The sequence below is a fragment of the Oncorhynchus mykiss genome, chromosome 32, assembly GCF_013265735.2.
Source record: "Oncorhynchus mykiss isolate Arlee chromosome 32, USDA_OmykA_1.1, whole genome shotgun sequence".
Classification (NCBI taxonomy): domain Eukaryota; kingdom Metazoa; phylum Chordata; class Actinopteri; order Salmoniformes; family Salmonidae; genus Oncorhynchus; species Oncorhynchus mykiss.
In genome coordinates this window covers 40175956-40202984 of record NC_050572.1, presented here as the reverse complement: position 1 = coordinate 40202984, position 27029 = coordinate 40175956, and the positions used below count along the sequence as shown (strand labels likewise).

General features: G+C 42.5%; 1 protein-coding gene across 9 annotated transcripts in view; it reads right to left on the bottom strand.

Moving 5' to 3' along the window:
• LOC110519671 (ubiquitin-associated protein 2-like) overlaps window positions 1–25401 on the bottom strand; it is a 40626-nt gene extending 15225 nt beyond the window's left edge. For 5 of the 9 annotated variants that reach the window (XM_036971589.1, XM_036971591.1, XM_036971594.1 and 2 more), the window contains exons 1-13: window positions 25100–25285; window positions 15992–16117; window positions 12581–12658; window positions 10475–10585; window positions 10088–10262; window positions 9722–9817; window positions 8983–9037; window positions 7415–7459; window positions 6277–6383; window positions 4794–4856; window positions 4650–4702; window positions 2694–2779; window positions 866–1034 (exon numbers count right to left, since the gene is read on the bottom strand). In XM_036971589.1, the coding sequence (XP_036827484.1) occupies window positions 866–1034; window positions 2694–2779; window positions 4650–4702; window positions 4794–4856; window positions 6277–6383; window positions 7415–7459; window positions 8983–9037; window positions 9722–9817; window positions 10088–10262; window positions 10475–10585; window positions 12581–12658; window positions 15992–16075 (1122 nt within the window). In that variant the 5' untranslated portion in view covers window positions 16076–16117; window positions 25100–25285. Of the gene's footprint in view, window positions 1–865; window positions 1035–2693; window positions 2780–4649; window positions 4703–4793; window positions 4857–6276; window positions 6384–7414; window positions 7460–8982; window positions 9038–9721; window positions 9818–10087; window positions 10263–10474; window positions 10586–12580; window positions 12659–15991; window positions 16118–25099 lie in introns of all 9 variants that reach the window. The other 4 variants (XM_036971593.1, XM_036971597.1, XM_036971590.1 and 1 more) reach the window with 3 other exon arrangements.
• Between the last annotated feature and the right edge of the window lie 1628 nt (window positions 25402–27029).

Here is a 27029-nt window from a genome sequence, read left to right as displayed (position 1 = left end):
ATGAGGTGGAGATGCACTGCAGTACTTAAAATGCAGCTCGTGGCCACACCAGATACTGACATACTTTTGAACTGCTTAGACCTACTGCAGGTTAGCTAGGAACGTAACTTTCATGATCAAACCAATAATTACCAAAAACAGGATTATTTTAAAACAGCCCGCGACATGGTTTGTGAAGTTATATAAAATGCGTGCGAAATCCCACTGGGGAAAAAAATAGTGTTGATAATAAGGGTCCTTTATTTTTACAGTTTGAGCTATAGACAAGCCGTTATCTTTGCTGTAAAGCTGCAAGCATGCCTGTCACACTGCTGTACTCTATTTGTCCTCCCTGGCACTCCAAGGCCGCGTGACAGCGTACTTGCAAAGCCTACTAAAACTGGCCTGTACTCTTGGTAATGTCAGAGAAGAAATTACACAATGCATCAACTTTGCTCGCTCTGCACGCTGCTCTAATGTATCAAATACACAAATGTAACAGAAGACTCAATGACTGCATCCCCTCTCACCATCCCGGCTAAATTAGAGTTGAAAAACTGATTGAGGAACAGATGTGCAGGAAGAGAGGATGGGGAGAAGCAGGTGAGTGATGGCTGGAAGAGGATGCTGGACTCCCACACGTGATATGATATGCGTGTGTAAGTGAAGTGGATATTACTGGACCGGCGCATACAAGACTTGTGGCTTTTTCTTAAAATGTAACTGCATATATAAACAAAACTGACTTTATTAACATTTTATAACAGGTGTTCTTTGGATTGGTAGGGCTGGAAAATGTTGGTGGTATCATAACGTTTTGGTACAATACTTTAGTCACTAAAACTGTAGAATAGGGTGAAGGCAGTTGTGTGTCCTGTGGGCTCACCATGCTGTGCTGGGTGTAGGAGGTGCTGCTGGAGGTGGTTTGAGACAGCGGCTGCTTGGAGTTGCTGAACACAAGTGACTGAGGGAGGGAGGGGGGCTGGCTGGCCTCTATGGGGCCTGGGGCCTCAGAGGACGGGGAAGTCTTCCCCAGCAGCACTGCCAGATCAATCCTGCAGGGGACAGAGGTCAGAGTTAGTAATTAGCCTTGTCCGAGCCAGAACAGCCCATAGAGCAGGAGCCCATCTCCTGCTTCTGTAGCGTGAGGCAGCTTTATGTACAAGTACAACCCCTAGACAGGACACTAGCCTATCACAGGGTCTGAGAAATGGATGTTGTTCTGAGTCACGTTAGCTAATTGATTGGAAATGTGATAGTACGTTTTGGGGTGGATGAAACATAATACAGAGCTGAAAATCGTAGTCAACACCAGAAGTGCTTGAATTACAAATTTGAATGTTCTACACTCAGTAAAGGTGAAAAAACATTGGATATTTGACTAGACTGCAGAGTTTGGTGATGTTGAAGACAAGTGTTTTACATGGACATGAGTCAGGATACACAACGCATAGCTTTCAGTGAGTGGAAAAGTGGTTGCATGTATATGGGTCTTCCTATAAACTAAGGTACCAGTGAGGGTTTCTTACGCGGGACAACTTGTTACATTACATCATTGATAATAATCTGCCGATTTTTTTTATGTGATTGCATTAAGATTTAAGGGGGAACGTCGCTATATTCAATACAATTCACGAGTCGATTTAAAACCTGTTTAACGCTTTATCATGGTGGTGTCTTGACAGAGCTGTTCAAATTGTGACAACAAAAACACTTCTGTCATTGCATTTATGGCAATCTAAGTTGTCGTTATAATACAAACTGAACATGAAACATGATCCCATGTTTCATAAGGTGAAATAAAAGATCCCTGAAATGTCTATGTTTACAACCCTGTTTGTGAGTATTTCTCCTTTGCCAAGATATTCCATCCACCTGACAGGTGTGGCATATATTAAACAGCATAATTATGACACAGGCGCAACTTGTGCTGGGGACAATAAAAGGCCACTAAAATGTGCAGTTTTGTCACAACAATGCTACAGATGTCTAAACTATTGAGGGAGTGTGCAATTGGCATGCTGACTACAGGATTGTCCCAGAGCTGTTGCCAGAATATTGAATGTTAATTTCTCTAACAAACTTTTTATCATTTTAGATTTAGCAGTATGTCCCACCGGCCTCACAACCGCAGAGCACGTGTACGGCGTCGTGTGGGCGAGCGGTTTGCTGATGTCAACGTTGTGAACCGAGTGCCCTATGGTGGCAGTGGGATTATGGTATGGGCAGGCATAAGCCAAACAACGAACACAACTGCATTTTATCTACGGCAATTTGAATGCACAGAGATACCGTGACAAGCTCCTGAGGCCCATTGTCTAAGTTCTTCCATGGCCTGCATACTCATACATATCACCCATTGAGCATGTTTGGGTTACTCTGCATCGACATGTATGACAGCGTGTTCCAGTTCCTGCCAATATCCAGCAACCTCACATAGCCATTGAAAAGGAGTGGGACAACATTCAACAGCCTGATCAACCCTGCGAAAGAGATGTGGCACACTGCATGAAGCAAATGGTGGTCACACTAGATAGCGACTGATACTTTTCTTATCCAAACATATTTTTTTAAAGCTATCTGTGACTAACAGACGCATATCAGTGTTCCCAGTCATGTGAAATCCAGAGATTAGGGCCTAACGCATTTATTTAAATCGACTGATTTCTTGTGAATGGCTGTGGGTGTGTGCATTACGCGTCAGGCCCACCCACCTCTGTCCTGCAGTGATGGTGACATTCTCCTGGGGGAGTGGCATGGAGACCACACTGGAGGCTGTGAAGATCTTGGTCTCTGACAGCTAGAAGAGAAAGAGAGAGCAAGATGAGCGATTTATTTTATATATACATACATACATATTTATTTCAAAGAAAACAGAAAAATCAAATAGACAAACTCTCGTATCTGTTAGGTGTGTGACCTATTCCGATAAGGTTAACTAGTGGAGCACAAATACCAATAGAAATAGAACCTAGGCCTAGATTTCTGTTCATCTTCCCTTGACATTTATACTTACTTTCACACACACCAGCTTGCTGAGCAGGCCTTAGGAGAGCCAGCAACTTGTGTAAGGTGCGAGTAGTTAAAGTCTTCCACAAGATATTTTATATTCATTTACAGACCATTTCACATTTTATTTAGAGTGTATAGACGGACTGTAGAGGTCCGGACCAACAAATTTGCTTTCTGATTGTAGAGAAAAATGAGCGGGTGCGAGACTTAGAAAAAAAATGCCCATCTGACGCTATCGGGAATTTATCAGCCTCCAGATGTGGTCTTAGCAAATTGTCTGACCTGCTGTATAATTATGCTCAATCTGAATTACTGATCGTGATTTTAAATCTAGATTGGTTATTGCTAGTATCGGATGGGCTGAAAGATATTTGTACTGAGCTAAATCTAACTCGGCTAAACCCTGAAAAATCCTCTTAGATATTATTCTAACAAAATCTCAATTTTACAGACAATTGGATATTTGCCAATGAGATTAGTGACCATTGTCCCATTGCACATATAAGATACTTTTTATGCAGTTTTTTATGTCTGAGCTGGGGTTAAGTGACTGAGGGATTGTCAGCTAGCATCGACTCAGATCATGCCCATAATTGTTTTATTTCCCTGTTTAACTCTGTTGCAGATAAACATGTCAAAAAAACAACAACTAAGGGTTAAAGATGGATGTAATCCTAGGTTAACACATGAATTGTGATAACATCCTTTTGTTCACCAGACCTAGAATACCTCAAATGCCGACCGTATTACCTCCCAAGAGAATTCGCTTCGGTTATATTTAAAGCCGTGTATATTCCCCCTCAAACCAAAGGCCCCAACCAAATTGTTGGTACTCAGGGCACCATTGGGAATGAGACCCTGGTCTCAATTAGGCTACAAGGCACTAAATGCTGAAAAAAATGTGGCAAAGTGTTAGGGACAAATTCAATACAACACATTACGGAGTACCACTCTCCATATTTTCAAGCATAGTGGTAGCTGCATCATGTTATGGGTATGCATGTGATCATTAAGGACTGGGGTGTTTTTCCAGGATAAAAAAAAAAAAAATGGAATGGCGCTAAGCACATGCAAAATCCTACAGGAAATCCTGGTTCAGTCTGCTTGCCACCAGGCACTGGGGAGATTAATTCACTACTCAGTAGGTCAAGAACCTCAACACAAGGCTACATCTACACTGGAGTTGCTTACCAAGACAGTGAATGTTCCGGAGTGGCTGAGATACAGTTTGGACTTAAATCTACGCCAAGACCTGAACATGGTTGTCTAGCAATGATCAACAACCAATTTGACAAAGCTTGAAGAATTTTTAAAATATATTTTTTTAAATGGGCAAATGTTGCACAATCCTGCTGTGGAAAGCTCTTAGTTACCCAGAAAGACTCAGCTGTAATTGCTACCAAAGGAGTTCTACCAAGTATTGACTCAGGGGGATGAATACTTGTGAGATATTTCTGTATTTCCTTTTCAGGCGGTAACAAAAAGACTGAAATAAGTCTAGGTGTATGAATTCTTTGAGGGTGCTATATGCAGAAACAATGTGATTTGTCATTATTTTTTCATTCAAAAGATGAGATCTGTCAGAATACATCAATAAGTCATACATCAAATAGGCACACCACCAAATCAATGAATAGGCATAGTAAAAATGTACTCACGTCCTCATTCCAGTCCTCAGTACCCCACTCTTCCGTCGCACTCCTCCAGGCACCTATAGGAATGTAGAGGAAAAACATACTGAGTAATAGGTTTCAACCCAACCAGGCATCAAACAAAAAAAAAGGAGTGAGGTTCAATCTTACAAGGGGCAGAGTCAAACTTGGGTTGGTAATTTGTTCCCTCTCCTCCTGCAGAGTACTCAATCCCTACAAAAAGCAGAAGTGAAAGGTGAGACATGTAAGTTTACAGAGGGGTATACTGCGTACCGGGTTTGAGGCGTTAGCGAGTTGACCAAAGTTTAACTCGGGATAACCTGGACCATGAAAATAGCTCACCTTTAAGCAAAGTACATTTCTATGGCAATGAATCCTTCAGAACTAACCTGCTCCAGGGCAGACTAACTTCATTTATTTAGAATGAAGCGTGAGCTGCGAGTTAAGCAATGAAATCAGATTCCCTCCACTTGTTAAGAATTTGTCATCATCCCCTTCATTTGAGAAAGACATATTCAATATTTTATTACCCAAATGTAAAAAAAAAAAAATAGCGTTAAAATAGTGTACCGGTACACATATTCGTACCAAACAGTTTGATAAGGGGACTTTGGTTCAGCCTGTGAACCCAAATTAACACATAAAAAAGATATACCCCCTTTATAAGTCACAAGTGCGCAATTGACACTTGAGACAGTGTCATGGTGCGTTCGTAACCAAGTGGAAATTTACCACATATGACATGAGAAAGATCCACTTGAACAGCCCTCAAACTGATAATTACTAGAGGGAAACTAGGCTATCATCCACTTCTCCCACATGGTGACCTCTGAAGTCACCTAAGGAAATGGCCTCCAGAAGAGAAGTTTTGGCAGTTAATACAACAAAATATTTATAACAATCTATTAATGTGTTTTAACTAATTTGTTTACACATATAGCTGTACTTTTAGTTTATCGTTGACGCCAAATGGTTTCTCAACGAGTTCAAATCATATGAATGCATTCAACTTGTATTTACGACTTTACAACCATTTTGAAAGCTGAACATTGTGAATGGCCTGTACATTTTCCCGCTGTACCAAAACGTGACCCTAAAACCGCATTTCACACAGAACCGTTACACCCCTATTAAAATACCTATCACATTACACATTTAGTAATAATAGAACACACTTGAAACTTCACAGTAAAACTTGACTTAAATGATTTCATCGATAGGAGTGGGGAAAAGGTGCTTCTGCATTGATAAGTACACCAAAGACTATGAACGAAAAGTCATAAAATAAAGATGACACTTCTAAAAGCCTATATCACACCATAGCCAGAATGGTCTCAATTAAGAGTTTGGAGTTCAACTAGCCACATGCACACCCATTACAAGCCTGCTAGAGTTAGCAGTCTGAGCTGGAATGTTAAGCTAACTTCCACCTAACCCTTTGGTAGGCCAGCTGGGTTTTCCACCATCTTGCCTACACCTATCTTTCTGGACTAGGCACTAGCTTGGTTTCTTAATGGTTCCTTCCTTTGGCTCTAGATAAACTAGATGGACTTTCAATCATCTTGCAGAGATATATGAAGGGTCTAGGCTGGGTGATTTTGGACTGGGGCTGAGCAGTAGCTGGGCTCCTTACTGGGTCCTTCCTCTGGCTCCAGGTTTCCCGTGTTGTTCCAGGTGCTTCCCCCGCTGTAGCTCTCCTCTGTCTGGGTCGGCTCAGCGTAGTCCGCCGGGTTGAACGTTCTACAAAAGAGAAGAAGCCGTGGTTTTGAGCACAACCCCTTCCTATGAGTCTACCAACTGGAATGAGATATACTGTAAAGGAGGAAGTAAGTAAGCAGCGAGATCGAGGAAGTGATTGAGGTGATCTGATGTGTAGGAGTTAGACAACATTCATCTGAGAAATCTCAGGATGACAGATTCAAAAATACTGGAGGACAACCAAGGAATGGGAAAATAATCCAGGCAGTGCCTTATTTTTCCTCAACTCTTTCTCTGGCACTGCGCGGTGGCAAAAAACATAACGTCTTTCAACGCATCATTTCACAGTAACTATTCTCTTGCTTCTTTCAGGCTCAGGCACACAAGTTGTACAGTGCAGTACAACCTAGTGCAGTACAGTAGACGGACTTCAGTCATTTTCAGGATCTGACTGGAATTCAGACTATTCATGTTTGACTAGCTCCCGGTGAGAACCAACGATAGCAGGGGTGCTGTAGATTGGCAGGGAGGGACTTTTGATTGAACCACTGGTCACGCCCATTTAACAGAATTGAAATACTGTATCCCTGACATAGAACTATTAGAATAAGCTACTACTGTAGATTGTATTTTAGTTTAGCATGTGTAAATTCCCCAGTGTAGAGATGTACAGATTCAATTCTGATACTGCTACAGTGCTATTTGGGTTATTAATTGGATTCGTCCTGCCCTTCTTGATTTATTGCATCCTCCCTACACATTGATATTTGACTGCATTGTTAAGATAAGCATTTCAACGCACCGCTATAACACCTGCCAAACTGTGTAAGCGACCAATAAACATTCATGTGATTTCTTATGGGGCTTGGGTGAACAGGTTTACCCTCGATGTTCAATAGACAGCTGTCATTTAACCCCATATCGTGTTACCAGGGTGCACGACATTGGTTTCATCTGCCCTGATACCCTGTGTGTCTAGCTCCATCCTTCCCTCTCTCGTGGCATTTGGCAGAATGATCCCCCCAACAGATAGCAAGATTGACACACTGACACACCAGTGGCGGTGCACTCACCTCTCATCTCCTGAAAAATCATATCTGGGCCCCTTATCAATCTGGCTTTAGAGGAAAAACAACAGCAACGATTACAAGCAGCACAACGGGGACAGATGGGGATGCAGTGTGTGGTTTTAGACTTCATTATTTTACAGAGGAATGTAGGGAAATCACATGCATGGACAAGTCACTACACTCACACTTTTGCAACACACATCTGTCAACACTGCATTGTTGGGGCAGTGTCACTTTCTATAGGTGTAGTTGGTAGACTAAAAAAGGGGAAAACATGGCTGCCAAACAAACACTCAAACTGAAGACTGTGTTCCATAAGTAACAATAATTGCATTATGATCAGGAGAGGAAGCACAGTTAAAACCAACAGAACACACTCATGCAAACACAGGCGCCCAAAGGCCACAAGAGCAGCAGCGGAAGCAACACATCCTAAGAGGGACATGTTGGGGACAACGCAACACAAACTGCCTGGCTGTCAGTCTATGTAAGCCTATGGCGCTGGCTCACTCACGCTCCAGGTTAGTCACCATCAGAACAAGCCAAACTTGCGCACACATACACGCCGGCTGACTGGAGCCGTTCTGCCACAGCCAACGCATTGGCCCTCTCCTCTAACGTATCCCCCCTATACACTGTAGAATAACATTAAAAGATAATTTCAACTTGTTAAAATGAAAGCACTGATGCAGTTGAAGTAGCCATTAAAACACAATTTTCGCATTTTATGATCAGTTAATCTTATGTTCCACAATCCAGGTGATTCAGACATTAAAAAAAAATCACCATTAATTATGTCAAAGGGATGAAATGAACATGCAGGTTCATCTTTGAGGAAGCGTTTTAACCTGCTGCACCCCTAGGAAAGAGCCCACACTAGCAGCGCCCACTCACCTAAACCCCACAAAGCCTGGTCTTTGACAACCCTAGAAATAGTAGTCATCTCACTGGAGCTTAAATGCTAGCCCTGACACCTAGGAGGAATTATATAGCCAACTAAGTGTTAATTATAATTAAATACAAAGTGACATACAAGATAGAAATATGTCTAATGTAGAAGGAATTTGATACTACTCATTATCAAAGCCTGTATAAAGGACCGTTTACAATCTCGTCACTGTGAGCCTCGTCAAAACAATCAAAAATATATTGTATATAAACATCTAGGGTGCTCAATGACCAGGATTGGGTACGAGGCAATGCATACACAGACAGACAATACAAACACACAAACCGGTGCTCCATTCAACCCAAAAGGGAAAGACAAGGAACAAGAACACCATGTCAGAGACACCGAGAGCAGAACCCTATGTGCAACAGTCTCAATGCCCACCTGTTGAGTTACATGTATGGTGTGGGGTCTACCAATATCGGATTTGAATGCAAATCCCATATTCACAGACAAGTGTACAGAGGTGGTCATATTGAGTTACATAAGGGTTTATGTACAGCCCATCTCAACTGGATTTGGCCGATGTATATTCTTAAAATGGGCCAGGTCCTGCTCTCTGGTGACCATGGCAAAAGGGAACAGACATTTTTCTCTGTGAGCAGCACAGGTGTTCACTTACCCCATGCCCTGCGCAGAAAACCGTCCCCCTCGCCTGCCTCGCTCCCGTTCTCCCCCTAGAGGGACAGACAAGTTACACCATTGACCCAAAAATACTACAGAAAATAGAATGCATTGTCCCTTGAGGAACATTTGCCCTCTTGAATGCACATTAAAATGGTATTGAGCGCGCTACAGAGAACGCATGGCTCTATAATGCAACCATTCAGCCGCATTTTGCGACCCTTTGACTTGGCTGAGTGTAAAACATTTAATTTGTCTAATTGGTGCAAGCTTCACATTGAGTGCATATAGGACTCAAGTTTACTGTTAGATTGGTAATACATGGCTATTAGCAGTAGGTATTATATTTAGTGTTAGCAATCTAACATGTGTTTTGAGTTTCTACTTCCTCAGGTAGTTGAATTAGCCCATGTGATATTAGTACACAGAGCCAACAAGAAAAAGTGACCATTTTAGAGCTCTATTTTGACAGTAACCACCTAATTGTCAACCCAACATTTATGACAATCACTAGAATAGGGTGTACATCAAAATATCTTGAATCATGCATTCCTGACAAAATCATGGACTGGTGGCACCAACTGAAAAGGTTAGTAGCACCAGGGTAAAAGGTTCATCCGGAGCACTGGAATGCTATGACATCTGACACACTAGGAGGGGGCATTAGCCTTAGTTTGTGTTGGGAACTTGTATCAGGAGTCCAACCAACAGCTCTTGCCAATGATCGAGGGACTTACCTCTTCCTCTGCCCCTCACCCTGTGGCCTCGCTCTGTGCCCCTGCCTGCTATCCCAGCAGCCTTTCCTCCATCCAGACCATTCTCCTGTACACGGACTGAGAGGAGATGGCGAGCGCATTAGAGGTAGGGAGGAAAAACAGACGTGTGTGTGTGTGTGTGTGTGTGTGTGTGTGGAGTCAGAAATTACGTTAGACATGTCTGTTAAGTCGCTACAACGGCAATTTTTCTTCCAGAAATCTAAGGAGAGAATGTTGGTAGCACACACTGTCCCCTCCATAACAAGGGCAGGAGCTACAAAGAGCCTATTTGTATGCCAGTGTCACATCCCACGACCCTAAAGCAAAAGGCATGTGCTTTCTACTCACACTCTCGTCCCCTACTAGCCCCTCTACCCCTGCGTGGGGCTCCACCTCGACGACGTGCCACGTCCCTCTCTGCTCCCCTCTCCCGGTTCTCCTTTCCTTCCTCGCCGGTCTCAGCATGGCCAGGCTCCTTCTGACCAGACACTCCTTTCTTCTTCCCCACCATCTCCCAAGAGTCCTGAGGAGAGGTGAGGTGACAGGGTTCAGTTTGATTATATTAGGGGAGAATCTTAACTTCCACTTAAAGTGGAATTTTCACTTTGGTATGCATTCATGTCAGTGGGAGACTAAGCGGAAGTTAGGATTCTCCCTGTAATGAGCTGGATGGGTAACTTGGTTTACTCCCTCCCTTTGCCAACAACTAAGCCCGGACACAAAGGCCAAACTCACAGTATCTGGGCTACCTTCCAGCAACACGTTGATGGCTCTGTTGACATCCCCGTTGCAGTCATGCAATGCAATCATAGACTCATCCTGGTCCTTGCCTGTGATGTCAATCAGCTGGACAGGGAAATGGATAAGAAACTTTGAGTATATTGCAACGTAGCCCTTTACCCTCATAAGTGTTGAAAACAGGATATTTGGGCACTAATAAGCACTTGAAATTGGAACACAGTGGCTGTAAAGTAACATGATATATAATGTCAGCTCAGTCTCTGCGCTTTATAGCACTGCATGGGTTGAGACTGACCCTTTTTAACACCTCCCACACACAAAACAAGTAGTTGCAAACATCCCTCCCACTAAAATGGACAACTATTGTACATTTGGCTGCCTGAGTAGCACAGCGGTCCAAGGCACAGCAGTGCTTGAAGCGTCACTACAGAGTCGGGTCTCCCCCATGAGGCGATGTACAATTGGCCCAGCATCGTCCGGGTTAGGGGAGGGTTTGGCTGGCCGGCCAGCATGTTCTTGTCCCATCGCACTCCAGCGACTCCTTGTGGTGGGCTGGGTGCATGCAAGCCGACACGTCGCCAGTTGTATAGTGTTTCCTCCGACACATTGGTGCGGCTGGCTTCTGGGTTAAGCGAACATAGTGTAACAAAGCAGTGTGGCTTGGCAGGGTCGTGTTTCAGAGAATGCATGGCTCTCGACCTTCACCTCTCCTGAATCCGTACGGGAGCTGCAGCGATGGCACAAGACTAATTACCAATAGGAAATCACAAAATTGGGGGTACATTTGAGACGACTACGTATTTTGAAAGATGAGATGTTGAGGATTATAATAAAAATGTGACTGATGTCATACAAGCAAGTCAAACACCTGTGAAAGCCTAAAACCCAAAGACTATTGTATAACTTAGTAAGTCATGCTGGCAATAGAACAACCCTTCAAATGATGCCCACCTGAACCAGATAGATGTTTTTTTTAAATGGGCCATTTTTGGATTGTGTAAATAGTGTTGGCTGGGATGTAGGGTTGTCCCCCAAACAAAACTACAAGTGCATGCTCTAGTTTCAATGGCACAGCTAGGAGAGCTAAACATTTTTATATTTAGTCATAAGTGTTTTGTAATTACTTAGGAGAGGTGTATGGCCAACTTGAGACAGCAGTTAGTTCAAACCATTGCAATTGTAACCATCAAACCATTGCAATTGTATTTGTCTTACGTTGCACTTAACCCACATTCTCCAGGAATAACCGTATGTTTCTGAACGTATCCAGAGTATATTACGATGTTATTAACAAATTATATTTGGAATAAGTCTTGTCGGGTGAACCTGTTGTGTCCAACTTGTCTAATACATTCCCCATAATCTCCAAACTGTTATTTTAATTTTTACCATGCTTATGTATTCAGACCACTACTTCTCCCACATTTTGCTAGGTTACAGAATTATTCTAAAATGGATTTAATCGTCGTCATCCCCTTCAATCTACACACAATACCACAAAGCAGAAACAGGTTCACGAATATTTGCAAATTTATCTAAAAAAAATTAAATAACATTTACATAAGCATTCAGACCCTTTACCCTGTACTTTGTTGAAGCACCTTTGGCAGCGATTACAGTCTAGAGTCTTCTTGGGTATGACGCTACAAGCGTGGCACACCTGTATTTCGTGAGTTTCTCCCATTCTTCTCTACAGAGCTGAGGGTCTGAATACATCTCAAAAAACCCGTTTTCACTTTGTCAATATGGGGTAGTGTGTGTAGACTGAAGACATTCTGTATTTAATTAATTTTAGAATAAGCCTGTAACAACAAATGTGAAAAGTCAAGTGGTCAGAATACTTCCAGAATGGAATGTATGCTTTTCATATTTATTCAGTGAGAAACGTTTCAATTTAGCCCTAGCCAATTCCCACAAGTGTAAAGGGTTATGGAATATTTTTGACAATTCTACTTTAAGCTCTAGCTACCAGACCAGAGAAAGTGTCAAGAGAGGCTAAGACACTTCTAGATCTCTGTGAATTTACATTAATGTAACGGTTCTCCCTTCAGGCAGCAAAAAGGGTCTTAAAGGGCACTGGGATGCCATGTTCGCTCTCACCTGCTTAACTTTTTCTTCAAAATCAGCATCATTGTGGTCCGAAATCATCTGCGCGAGTCGGATCTGCTCAGCAGTGGCCTGTGTAGAGAAGGGTGGAACAACTTCTGAGTGACCACAAATAGCCTTTAAAAAAAAAAAAGTGTCTGTCGTCTCTATTATTTTTTTAAAATTTAACTAGGCAAGTCAGTCAAGAACAAATTATTATTTACAATGACAGCCTACCAGGGAACAGCGGGTTAACTGCCTTGTTCAGGGGCAGAAAGACAGATTTTTACCTTGTCAGCACGGAGACTCGATCAAGCAACAAGTACTTTTTTTAACACTTGTTTTCCTAATGACAATCAAATCAGCATTGAAAAAAAAGGCAAGTATACGTTTGTTCCACCTGAGCAAGTCTGACCACAAGTCAGAGACCACTATGATGACATACCAAATGGGGTTGAAGGATCGCGGTAAAAGAGCAGGAATAAGCTGTCTTCCAATGGTGCGACTGCTGTCGGCATGCAAAGATTATTCAACTTAAATAAACGCTTGGAGTTAAGGATGACAGCAGTGTAGTCCACGGTGATACGGAAATCACTTATTGATATCTACATAGCGCATTGATGTGAATCACACTGCTGCACTCTCCTTCAGCTATTTGCACCTTACGGATTGTGGTCGTTGTGGATGGCTGTTTACAAATCTAATTGTGTATTTCAACCCAATAATGGAGTTTAAGCTGCCTATCAATCATTGTTTTTGAAACCAGTGGACAGCCAGTGAAAAGTGCACTCTTGCAACAGCTGCGTAGTGAGAATCTGAGCCTATGGAATTAAAGTGAGGCCTTTATTGTTGAATCTAATTCATGGTGATGTGAAAAATCCTTCGGCCTAACGGACACATGCTCAAACTTTCACACTATTGATAGACAAAGGGGCAATCTGTAGTTAATACATCAATTTTTGGACTTAAAACACACTACCATTCTAAAGTAGACACTGCATTTACAGTAAACGCTGAATGTTGATTCAATCAGAATTGGCAAATCTAACGATTCAGCGTCATAAAATTCCACAGGTGGGTGATTCAGACAACATAAAATTGTCCAGAACTCAAGTGCCTTCCACTAGCGCTGAACAGCTGACTACTCACTTGCAGCCGGCTACTTTTTTCACTTAAATTAACTAGGCGATAATTTTCAATGCACTAATCAGAAAAGTCTGCAGAGCCCTCTCCTGCTAGAATGAACGATATGCATCTTCTAGTGATCTACTGATATGACAGGTGCCGCCCTGTCAGTCACAAAGAGAGCGATGACAGGGAAGCCATGCTGGTTTGACAGTCTGCCGTCTGTCCTGCCTCCCGGTACCCGTGGCTGGTTGTAGTCTAATTTCTTTACACAGAGGTGGGGGAGAGCATGATGCTTCATCTGCAAGTAAAATGTCAAGGCTTTACAGTGCAACAATTGTACTTACATATGTACCTAAAAATAGATGTGCGAACTGAAAAAATTGCAGGTTATGATTTGTAGCTACATTACATGACCAAAGGTATGTGGACACCTGCTCATTCCAAAATCATGGGCATTAATATAGAGTTGGTCCTCCCTATGCTGCTATAACAGCCTGTACTCTTCTGGGAAGGCGTTCCACTAAATGTTGGATCATTGCTGCGGGGACTTGCTTCCATTCAGCCACAAGAGCATTAGTGAGATGAGGCACTGATGTTGGGCGATTAGTCATGGCTCATTAGGCATTCCAATTCATCCCAAAAGGTGTTCGATGAGGTTGAGGTCAGGGCTCTGTGCAGGCCAGTCAAGTTCTACACCAATCTCGACAAACCATTTCTGTATGGACCTCGCTTTGTGCACAGAGGCAATGTCATGCAGAAACAGGAAAGGGCCTTCCCCAAACTGCACAGAATTGTCTAGAATGTCATTGTATGCTTTAGCATTAATATTTCCCTTCACTGGGCCCAAACCATGAAACAGCCCCAAACATTTATTCCTCCTCCACCAAACGTTACAGTTGACACTATCCAGTCGGGCATCCACCAAACTCCGATTCATCCGTCAGACAGCCAGAGGGTGAAGCATAATTCATCACTCCAGAGAACACGTTTCCACTGATCCAGAGACCAATGGCGGCGAGCTTAACACCACTCCAGCCAACGCTTGGCATTGCGCATGGTGATTTTAGGCATGAGTGCGGCTGCTCATGAAAACCCACTTCATGAAGCTCCCGACGAACAGTTATCGTGTCAACGTTGCTTCCAGAGGCAGTTTGGAACTTAGTAGCGAGTGTTGCAACCAAGAACCGATTATTTTTTACGCGCTACATGCTTAAGCACTCATAGTTATGTGAGCTTGTGTGGCAGCCTACCAAGCTGCGGCTGAGCCTTGTTGCTCCTGACGTTTCCACTTCAAAATAACAGCACTTAGTTGAGTGGGGCTCTAGCAGGGCATACATTTGATAAACTCACTTGTTGGAAAGATACGTAATATGACGGTACCACATTGAAAGTCACAGTTCTTCCATGTTGTCTATGAGGATTGCATGGCTGTGTGCTTGATTTTATACACCTGGCAGCAACAGGTGTGGCTGAAACAGAAGAATCGAAATTTTGAAGGGGTGTCCACATACTTTTGTAAATAGTGTAGCAACATGAGGAAAGGCGCCAATCCAACGCGGGAGAAGGCTCATTTGTTATAAAATAATATTACATTTATTAGTGTAGCGACATTTTTTTTTTTGACATAATAACCATATACAATTTAACTATCACATGCCTTCAAGTGATGGACTGTGCCATCCGTGGCCTCCGCAATGAATTAGTCCAGAGACAGGCGCGAATCAGACAGGTGCACCATGAAAAGAAAAATAAATTGCGACTGCTTGACTAAAGAGATTCAGTCGACCAATCGACTAAATAGTCATCTCTAGTATTTACATTGTTTTGTTGACACGGTCGGTTGATTTTTAATGTTAGTTTGAATCTGCTGCTTTAACTGATAGTGAAGAGACGCTGTCTACTACTAGTCAGATCCAAAATCTCACCACCACTTGACAACTTGAGTGGCACTGTTACTATGGTAACCTCCCGCCCTTAAAGTGGCAGGTATTTTAGTCAAGCGACTTGGGTAACAAATAGAGGAATATATCACATTACTTTCTACTAAAATATTTTTTGTTTTAGAAAAATTAAGCATGCATTTTTGTAAAAACAACCGTAAATAAATATCAAATAATATTTTGGCTGTTAAAATAAATACAATTGGAGTGGCTGGTAGATTTCGCCATCTACTTGCCACAGTGGCTGGTGGACCAAAAAGTTCATTTTAGGCCCTGGAAACAAAGAATCAGCGTTGGGTCTGTGTGTGTGGTAAGTAACATCCAGTGTGGGCAGAAGGGTCGAGGGCGAGGTACCAACCTGAGGTCTCTGCTTGTGCTGTGTCTGGCCTGTCTGCTGCTCCCAACTGCCGCAGGCTCGGTTTCCGCCCACAGACGTCATCATTTACAGTATATACAAATAACAGTATTTACAAAGGAATAACACCTGAGAAAGAGTTGGGAGAGAGGTTCAACGTCAAATTACCATTTGGAAAATCCAACCGACACTAAAACCATGCATTTTTGGTGGTTAGGTGAAACAAATTAGTAAGGTAGGGTTTGGGAACATCACCACGGATTTAAGTGCAAATTATTCACTAATTACAGAATGAATATTGTAAAGTACGACCAGGGTTAGTTAAAAAACTAGTTGGTAAGACTGCTTATGGCAGTTTTGCAGTTCCTGAGAATCAGTGGCTTAATTAACCTATAAATGAGTGTGGCCTGGTAACAATCTAGAAATAACCATTTTGATTTTCAATAGCAATTGTTAATGCGCATCTTTCACACGATGTTAGGGATCAAATGTACTACCTAGAAAAACAGTACCCCCCAAAAAACATGGAGTTTAACCCCAGAACTGGGAATAGAGCATAGATAGTGATATCGTAAAGGCCAAGGGCCCTGATCCCAGGAGCTTAAGTTAACATTAAAATGTTCTTAGGAGCATTGTTAAATATACTGGTTTCCCAAAACATAATTATTAACATTGTACTTAAATTGTAATCTAAAACGCCTGCCTCAGACCACTCGTAGAACAGCTAAGTGCATCAGATGCATTTTTGCCCTCCTGCGTCAATTACTTTAAAGACCAAGGTCTCTTTTACAAATTGCCCCTGTATACACACACATACAGTGCATTTCAAAAGTATTCAGACCCCTTCCTCCACATTGTTACATTACAGCCTTATTGTAAAATTATAATTTTTTAATTCTCATCTACACAATAGTCCATAATGACAAAGTGAAAACCGGTTAAGAAAAGTTTGCAAATGTATAAAAAACAAATGTTAAAAAATGTACATAAGACCCTTGCTATGAGACTCGAAATTGAGCTCAGGCGCATCCTGTTTACCGTAATTTCTGGACTATTAAGCGCACCTGAATATAAACCGCACCCACTGAATTATAAAAAAATATGTATTTTGTACATAAATAAGCCGCACATGTCTATAAGCCGCAGGTGCCTACCGGTACATTGAAACAAATGAACTTTACACAGCCTTTACTACCGTAATCAGAATAATGGGAAGTTTGAGTGCGCTCGATTTACGTCACATTATGTGACGGTGCTCAGTTTTTTTGAAAGCAGAAAAAAAATCCATAAATTAGCCGCGTCATTGTATAAACCACGAGGTTCAAAGCCTGGGAATAAAGTACCGGTTTATAGTCCGGAAATTACGGTACATTGATTATCCTTGAGATGTTTCTACAACTTGGAGTCCACCTGTGGTAAATTCAACTGATTGGACATGATTTGGAAAGGCACACACCTGTCTGTATAAGGTCCCACAAATGACAGTACATTTCAGAGCAAAACCAAGCCACGAGGTCAAAATAATTGTCCGTAGAGCTCTGAGAGTAGTGTTGAGGCACAAATCTGGGTAAGGTACCAAATCTCTGCTGCAATGTCTGCAGTCCCCAACACAGTGGCCTCCATTTTTAAATGGAAGAAGTTTGGAACTACCAAGGCTCTCTCTGGCCACCCAGGTGAAGATTAGTTTTTTTATTTCAGCAGGTAGGCCAGTTGAGAACAAGTTCATTTACGACTGCGACCTGGCCAAGAAGGCTAAGCAGTGCGACACAAACAGCAGAGTTACACATGGAATAAACACACGTACAGTCAATAACAATAGAAAGTCTATATACAGTGTGAGCAAACAGAGTAAGTTGTTAAGGCAATAAATAGGCCATAGTAGCAAAGTAATTACAATTTAGCAAATTAGCAATGGAGTGATAGATGTGCAAGTAGAACTACTGGTGTGCAAGAGAGCAAAAAAGTATATAAATACAATGGGGATGAGGTAGGTAGCTGGATGGGCTATTTACAGATGGGCTGTGTACAGCTGCAGCGATCGGTAAGCTGCTCAGATAGCTGATGCTTAAAGTTAGTGAGGGTGATACAAGTCTCCAACTTCAGCGATTTCTGCAAATTGTTCCAGTCATTGGCAGCAGAGAAATGGAAGGAAAGGCAGCCAAAGGAGGTGTTGGCTTTGGGGATGACCAGTGAGATATACCTGCTGGAGCGCATGCCTAGGGTGAGTGCTATGACCAGTGAGCTGAGACAAGGCGGAGCTATACCTAGCAAAGACTTAAATGACCTGGAGCCAGTGGGTCTGGCAACGAATATGTAGCGAGGGCCAGCTGACGAGAGCATACAAGTTGCAGTGGTGGGTGGTATATGGGGCTTTGATGACAAAACGGATGGCGCTGTGATCGACTGCATCCAATTTGCTGAGTAGTGTTGGAGGCTATTTTGTAAATAACAACGCCGAAGTCGAGGATCGTTAGGATGGTCAGTTTTACGAGGGTATGCTTGGCAGCGTGAGTGAAGATGGCTGTGTTGCAAAATAGGAAACTGATTCACAATTTAATTTTTGAGATGCTTAATATGAGTCTGGAGGGAGAGTTCACTCTAACCAGACACCTAGGTATTTGTAGTTGTCCACATATTCTAATTCAGAACCGTCCAGAGTAGTGATGGTGGGTGGGTGCGGGTAGCGATGGGTTGAAGAGCATGCATTTAGTTTTTTACTGCCGTTTAAAAGCAGTTGGAGACCACGGAAGGAGTGTTGTATGGCATTGAAGCTCGTTTGGAGGTTGGTTAACAGTGTCCAAAGAAGGGCCAGATGTATACAGAATGGTGTCGTCTGCGTAGAGGTGGATCAGGGAATCACCCGCAGCAAGAGCGACATCGTTGATATATACAGAGAAAAGAGTCAGCCCAAGAATTAAACCCTGTGGTACCCCCATAGAGACTGCCAGAGGTCCGGACAACAGGCCCTCTGATTTGACATACTGAACTCTGAGAAGTAGTTGGTGAACCAGTCATTTGAGAAACCAAGGCTGTTGAGTCTGCCGATAAGAATGTGGTGATTGACAGAGTCAAAAACCTTGGCCAGGTCGATGAAGAAGGCTGCACAGCAGAGAAGGTATGGTGGGATTCAAAATGGTCAGTGATCTGTTTGATAACTTGGCTTTCGAAGACTAGAAAGGCAGGGCAGGCTGAATATAAGTCTATAACAGTTTGGGTCTAGAGTGTCTCCCCCTTTGAAGAGGGAGATGACCGCGACAGCTTTCCAATCATTAGGGATCTCGGACAATACGAAAGAGAGGTTGAACAGACTGGTAATATGAGTTGCAACAATTGAAGTGGATAATTTAAAAAAAGAGAGGGTTCAGATTGTCTAGCCCAGCTGATTTATACAGGTCCAGGTTTTGCAGCTCTTTCATAACATCAGCTATCTGGATTTGGGTGAAGGAGAAGCTGGGGAGGCTTGGGCAAGTAGCTGCGGGGGGTGCGGAGCGGTTGGCCGGGGTAGTCAGGAGGAAAGCATGACCAGAGGTAGAGAAATGCTTCTTGAAATTCTCGATTATTGTAGTTTTATCAGTGGTGACAGTCTTTCCTAGCCTCAGTGCAGTGGGGAGCTGGGAGGAGGTGCTCTTATTATCCATGGACTTTAGTGTCCCAGAACTTTTTGGAGTTAAGGCTACAGGATGCAAATTTCTGTGAAAAAGCTAGCCTTAGCTTTCCTAACTGACTATGTGTATTGGTTCCTGACTTCCCTGGAAAGTGGTACATCTCAGGGACTATTCGATGCTAGTGTAGTCTGCCACAGGATGTTTTTGTGCTGGTCGAGGGCAGTCAGGTCTGGAATGAACCAAGGGCTATATCTGTTCTTAGTTCTACATTTTTGAAAGGGGCATGCTTATTTAAGATGGTGAGGAAATTACTTTTAATGAACGACCAGGCATCCTCTACTGACGGGATGGTCAATATTCTTCCAGCATACCCGGGCCAAGTCAATTACAAAGGCCTGCTCGCAGAATTGTTTTAGGGAGCGTTTGACAGTGATGAGGTGTGGTCATTTGACCACAGACCCTTAGCTGATGCAGGCAATGATCGCTGAGATCCAGATTGAAAACAGCAGAGGTGTATTTGGAGGGCAAGTTGGTCAGGATAATATCTATGATGGTGCCCATGTTTACAGATTTAGGGTTGTACCTGGTGGGTTCCTTGATAATTTGTGTGAGATTGAGGGCATCAAGCTTAGATTGTAGGACTGCCGGGGTGTTAACTTTTTATGGCTGCAGGGGCAGTATTGAGTAGCTTGGATGAAAAGGTGCCCATATCAAAACGACCTGCTCCTCAGTCATAGTTGCTAATATTCGCATATTATTATTATTATTATTAGTATTGGATAGAAAACACTGAAGTTTCAAAAACTGTTTGAATGATGTCTGTGAGTATAACAGAACTCAAAATCCACAGTTGAAATCAAAACAGGAAGTCAGAAATCTGAGCTTGTATGTATTCACCAGAGTCCCCAATGAAATCCCGCCGAGATATGAATGATGTTGCACTGCCTATGGGTTCCACTAGATGTCAACCATCAATAGAAAGTATAATGAGGCTTCTATGTTGTTGTGTGAGTGAATGAGAGCAGAATATATCAGCTGTCCATCAAGCAGCCATTTTGTGATCCCACTTTTTCCTCATGGTAGTCACTTGCCTTCCATTGCTCACGAAGACAAGAATACTCCGGTTGGAACTTTGAAGCTATATGTTAAAAACATCCTAATGATTGATTCTGTACTTAGTTTGAAATGTTTCTTCGACCGGTAATATCACTTTTTGAAGTTTGTCCGATATAACGCTGACCAGAATTAGCGTTTGGATATGTATACCAAACGCTCTAATAAAAGAAGGTATTTGGAGATAAATAAGACATTTTCGAACAAAAACATTTATTGTGGACCTGGGATTCCTGGAGTGCTTTCTGATGTAGATCAAAGGGAAAATGTATCATGTAATTTCTTGTTTAGACGCCATCTTTGCGGCTGTGGTGTTAAATTGAGCGCCGTCTCAGATTGCATGCATTTCTTTTTCCGTAAAGTTTTTTGAAACCTGACACAGCGGTCGCATTAAGGAGAGGTATATCTATAATTCCATGTGTATAACTATATTATCATCTACATTTATGATGAGTATTTCTGTTGAAACAATGTGGCTATGCAAAATCACTTGTTTTTGGAACTAGTGAATCTAAATAGCCAATGTATACTCAATTATTTTTATATAAATATGAACTTCATCAAACAAAACATGCATGTATTGTGTAACATGAAGTCCTATGACTGTCATCGGATGAAGATAATTCAAGGTTAGTGATTAATTTTCTTTATTTCTGGTTATGAAGGTTATATTTTGCTGGAAAATGGCTGTGCTTATTGTGGTTTGGTGGAGACCTAACAATCGTTTGTCGTGCTTTCGCTGAAAAGCCTATTTGAAATCGGACACTTTGGTGGGATTAACAAAGAAAATGTATTTAAAATGATATGACATGTATGTTTTAGGAATTGTAATTATGAGATTTCTGTGGTTTGAATTTTGGCGCCCTCTATTTTCACTGGTAGTTGTCATATTGATCCCGGTATCGGGATTGCAGCCATAACCGGTTAAGCATATCCCAGTTTAGGTCACCTAACAGTGCAAGCTCTGAAGATAGATGGGGGGGGGCAATCAATTCACATATGGTGTCCAGGGTACAAGCTGGGAGCTGAAGGGAGTCTATAACAGGTGGAGACTTATTTCTGGAGAGATTAATTTTTTAAATTAGAAGCTCGAACTGTTTGGGCATAGACTTGGAAAGTAGGACAGAACTTTGCAGGCTAACTCCTCCCCCTTTGGTAGTTCTATCTTGACGGCTAATGTTTTAGTTGGGGATGGGAATCTCAGAATATTTGGTGGCCTTCCCAAGCCAGGATTCAGACACGTCAAGGACATCACGGTTGGCGGAGTGTGCTAAAGTACTGAGTAACAAACTTAGGGAGGAGGCTTCTGATGTTAACATGCATGAAACCAAGGCTTTTACGGTTACAGAGGTCAACAAATGTGAGCGCCTGGGATCACACGGGGCCTGGGTTAACCTCCACATCAGCCGAGGAGGAGTATGATGAGGGTACAGCTAAAGACCATCAAAACTGGTCATCTTATGGGTTGGGGACAGAATAAAAGGAGCAGATTTCTGGGCATGGTAGGATAGTCAGGGCATAATGTACAGACAGGGGTATAGTAGGGTGCGGGTACAGTGGAGGTAAACCTAGGCATTGAGTGACGATAAGAGGTTGCATCTCTGGACACACTAGTTAACGCGCTGAGCAGGCAGGCTGGCAAGTATTATCCAGGCTAAAAGCAGCTGGTATCTGTGCTAAAGGTAAAGGCTGCTAGCAGTGGCTAACAATGACTAAATAGCTAGTAGATAATTAGATAATTAGCTTCTGATGGATGTTCTGGTTATAAGGTCTACAAATAGCAGATCCGTATCACATTGGGTGAGGCGGGATGCCGGAAGGTGTATTTCATTTTAAAAATGTTGAGATTGAAAATATATAGAAATGTATACAAAAAAAGACTAAATGTACACGTGAGACCGACAAACAACGTCTGCACTGCTACGCCATCTTTGAATCAACTGAGCAAATGGGAAGAAGAACTCTGGCCAGGGAGGTGAACAAGAACCCGAAGGTAACTGACAGAGCTCCAGAGTTCCTGTGTGGAGATGGGAGAATCTACCAGAAGGACAACCCATCTCTGCAGCACTCCACCAATCAGGCCTTTAAGGTAGAGTGTTCAGACAGAAGCCACTCAGTTAAAAGGCACATGACCGTCCTCTTGGAGTTTGCCCACGGGCACCTAAAGGACTCTTAGACCATGAGAAAACAAGATTCTCTGGTCTGATGAAACCAAGATTTTGCCGAAATGCCCAGCCTCGCGTCTGGAGGAAACCTAGCACCATCTCTACTGAGAAGCACGGTTGTGGAAGCATCATGCTGTGGGGATGTTTTTCAGCAGCAAGGACTGGGAGATTAGTCAGGATCAAGGGAAAGATGAAAGGAGCAAAGTACAGAGAGAACCTTGATGAAAACCAGTTCCAGAGCACTCAAGACCTCAAACGGAGGCAAAGGTTCACCTTCCAACAGGACAACAACCCTAAGCATACAGCAAAAACAACACAGGAGTGGCTTCGGGACAAGTCAATGACATTGAGTGGTCCAGCCAGAGCCCGGACTTAAACCCATCACGAGTGGCAGGAGTCTAAAAATAATTTTTGAAATCCATGTTATTCAATTATTGCACCCACTGCGCTCGCGAGCCTCTGCGTTGCCAAGGGCTAAAATAGAAGTCATTCCTATTTCTGATGCAGATCGCGCTGAACGTCCTGCCACTCCCATCTCCTCATTGGTTTATAGAAGCAGGTACCCACGTGGGTGATTGAAAGACGAACTTTGTTGCCGGTTGTTGTGGTAATACAATGAAAGTTTAGATGCGATCACCATATAAGTTCAAAGATGAAAAAGCCTGGAAGGAGGAGAGATGACTAGAAACAATTTGGTTGGCCGTTTTGTGTGGATTAATTGTTGGGGTAGAGGTCCTTGTGCATTTCAGGTAAAACAACAACTCAATGTTTATATGCCAGGAAAAATTAGCCAGCAACAGCAAACTAGCTAAATACGACAAATTAACGTTAGCTAGCAAGTGCAAAATTGCTAAATTGCCATACATGTTTAATGCTTTTCGACCTGTCCCAAAATTAATGTCATTGGTCCAGTTTGTTTTTATATTTTAACCTGCGTTTGGTATAGGGGGACAAAATACATTTATACACGACGGTGCAGCCAGTTTGGGTTCCGTGTAAGGCACTGCTAGAGGCGTCACTACAGACCCGGGTTTGATCCCAGGCTGTGCCGCAGCCGGCTGCGATCTGGAGAACCATGAGCAGGCGTCATCCGAGTAGGGGTGGGTTTGGCCAGCCGGGATGTCCTTGACCCCATCGCGCTCCAGCGACTCCTTTTGGCAGGCCAGGCGCATGCATGCTGACCTCAGTCGCCAGTTATACAGTTCATAATGCCATTTAATTTGTGGTTGTTAAGCCATACCTCGCCTTGTGTATCTATTTTAATTTGAGTTTTTGTAGAAATAGGCGGGGTTTCTGACTGTGGCTGTTGTAACGACCTATCCAAAGACATGGTTAACTAAGCTAACGTTACCTAAATTTAAACAATGGTCCTAGCTAGCTAATTGTCCAACTTAAATTCTATACCTAGTTAGGTAGTTAACGTTAGGTTTAGTATATCCAAATAGGGTCCAATGAAATTTGAGTTCGCGAACATTAGTTAGCTACTTTAGCTAATTGAGATCTGGCAAATTACATTTATTTGGCACACATTTGCTGGGAGGCTAACTAACAAGATAATATAGCTACTATGGTAGTTTGTTAGCTGAGTCTAGCTAACAAGGTACTGTAACTACTATGGTAACTTGTTTGCGAACTAATTTAGCAGATTGTAATGGCGTCCACTAGCGAACGATGCAATATACACATCGCTCTGGATTTGACATCCACAACATGGTTTTATTTAGCTAACGATAGCTAGCGATTCGTCTTTAGCTAAGCTACCCAACATTAGATAAACTCCATGAATATAATTTCACCACAACCATTAACTAGCTAACGTCAGGTCTTTCAATAAATACAATTTGCTTCATAAACATAACATTATTGTCCAAATGTTAGCGAGCTAAGATGCCATTTTTAGGGAACATCCATCCAGCCTGGCCGAAGATGTCGATGAGATTCCGTTCTTCTCAACCTCATGGCGAAGAGAAGATAGCTAGCTAGATTGTTGCAAATCATCACTTTTAGCCTAACTGGCAAACATGGTTACTAGTAAGGCATATTACTGAGCCCACAAACGTATAGGCCGCACATTAACGTGGTAACTAACTCACAAATCACATTACAAGTTGCACTATGCAGCACCAGCAAACGCGCCTCCGATGTCTGTTTAAATAAACACGACACCGAGGCTCTAGGTAGGCCCGTAGGCCCAAAAATAAAGAAAATAAATAACAAGCGATACTGACCAGAAACCCAGATGAATGTCAGATATTCTGCTATAAAAACCGACCAAGCGGTCTCTCTGTCGACCTCCTAATCGGATTTCGACGAAATGAAACCTCAAAGCCCCAAAATAATACACTTATATGAGGAACTATGCCGAACCGACTCGCGCAGACAATAAGCGAGAGACTCGGCATTTACCTGTGTCTTTTCCACTTTGACACCGCAAATAGCTCCGTCACGTGGTTGACCGGGCGCTTCAACGTAACTAACCCCCGGACACGTGATCACCCATCTCTAAAAAAAAATGCATATCAAATAAATAAACAAACTTTAAAATATTTATAGTGATTTCCTATCCTAGATTGTCATATTTGTCAGAGTGACTGGCTGTTCAGCAGGACCACTATTAGCTGCACTACAGTGACCGTGATGGTGTGTCTAAGGAGTGTGCCAGGTAACCTCAATCTTAACTAAAAAAAAAATGATTGGCATGCCAGTCGCCCTGAATGCTACTAAGACTAGATTGTAATTATCTTGTAAACCTATTGAGGACCACTGTCCAATTCACAATATGTGATGAGTTGACATTACATGTGTTAATCAGTGCTCAGGTACCGGAACACATTGAGAAAAAAAGTGTCAAACACAACGTAGTGGAAAGTAGCCTACTATACATGGTGGTGAAACGGACAGCACTCTCCAAGGTGCTAATTCATTCAAATAATTTTAGACGTCACTGCAGAATGCCTACAAGGCTTACAAGTCCGAATTTCTTATTGCCTCATTTTCTAGACATCAATGTTCAGCAACATTTTTAGAGGACACTGCAGAGTAAACGCCATATGCACACATACTCAGCTGTGGGGCTTACAATACCCGAATTTCATATAATTTTTAAGACATCAAAGTAGGAATAGAACCAATATCGGAATATAGCTTTAAATAAAATAAATCAACGTAGGCCACAGCAGAACACAAATATGAGAATATATAGGCCTCCTGCCTATTTGATAATATGAATCACATTTTCAGATTACAAACTTTTTCTGCTCTTAGATTTAACTTCATTCAACTTTCTAGAGTTTTCCCTCTTAGTTAACACTGTCAACGTTTCCCTTTACTGTGGAAATTGTGACACAAGCAACGCAATATTAGCCACTTTCAATGCAACATACTGAAACAAAACGTACTATGCAAGAGATTTTGTTGTAGGCCTATATGCAGATAGACTATTGCCATATATGGATCTGTGCCATTTACTTGGAACTGGACTGTGTTTACAGCGGTGGTCGAGTAGATGCGCTTGTTGTGAGAGCAAATCTATTTATAAAGCCCTTTTTACATCACCTAATGTCACAATTTGCTGCACAGAAACAGAGCCTAAAACCCCAAACAGCAAGCAATGCAGGTGTAGAAGCACAGTGGCTAGGAAAAGCTCCATAGAAAGGCCGGATCCTAGGAAGAAACCTAGAGAGGAACCAGGCTATGAGGGGTGGCCAGTCCTCTTCTGTGCCGGGTGGAGATTATAACAGAACATGGCCTTGATGTTATATGTTCATAGATGACCAGCAGGGTCAAATAATAAGTGGTTGTAGAGCACATATGTCAGAGTCAAGGCCCGCGGGCCACATCCGGCCCGCAAGAAGGTTTTTTACGGCCCCTGGGATGATCTTGATTTATTATTAGAACCGGCCCGCAGCAAGCCGGCAGCCCGCAGATCTTTTACACGCACCAATACTACATTTCCCACAATGCAAAGGTGACGCACCGAGCAGTAGGCTGCTTCATTTCAATATTTATTGGCACAGCAGTCGTCAGCATCACAGTAAAATTAACTTTCAGATACCCATCAAAAATGGCAAAACGGAAGGTGGATACTGAGAACCGGGGGTTTCAAACAAGGTGGGAGTCGGAGTATATGTTCACGAAGGTAGCTGGAAAACCTGTGTG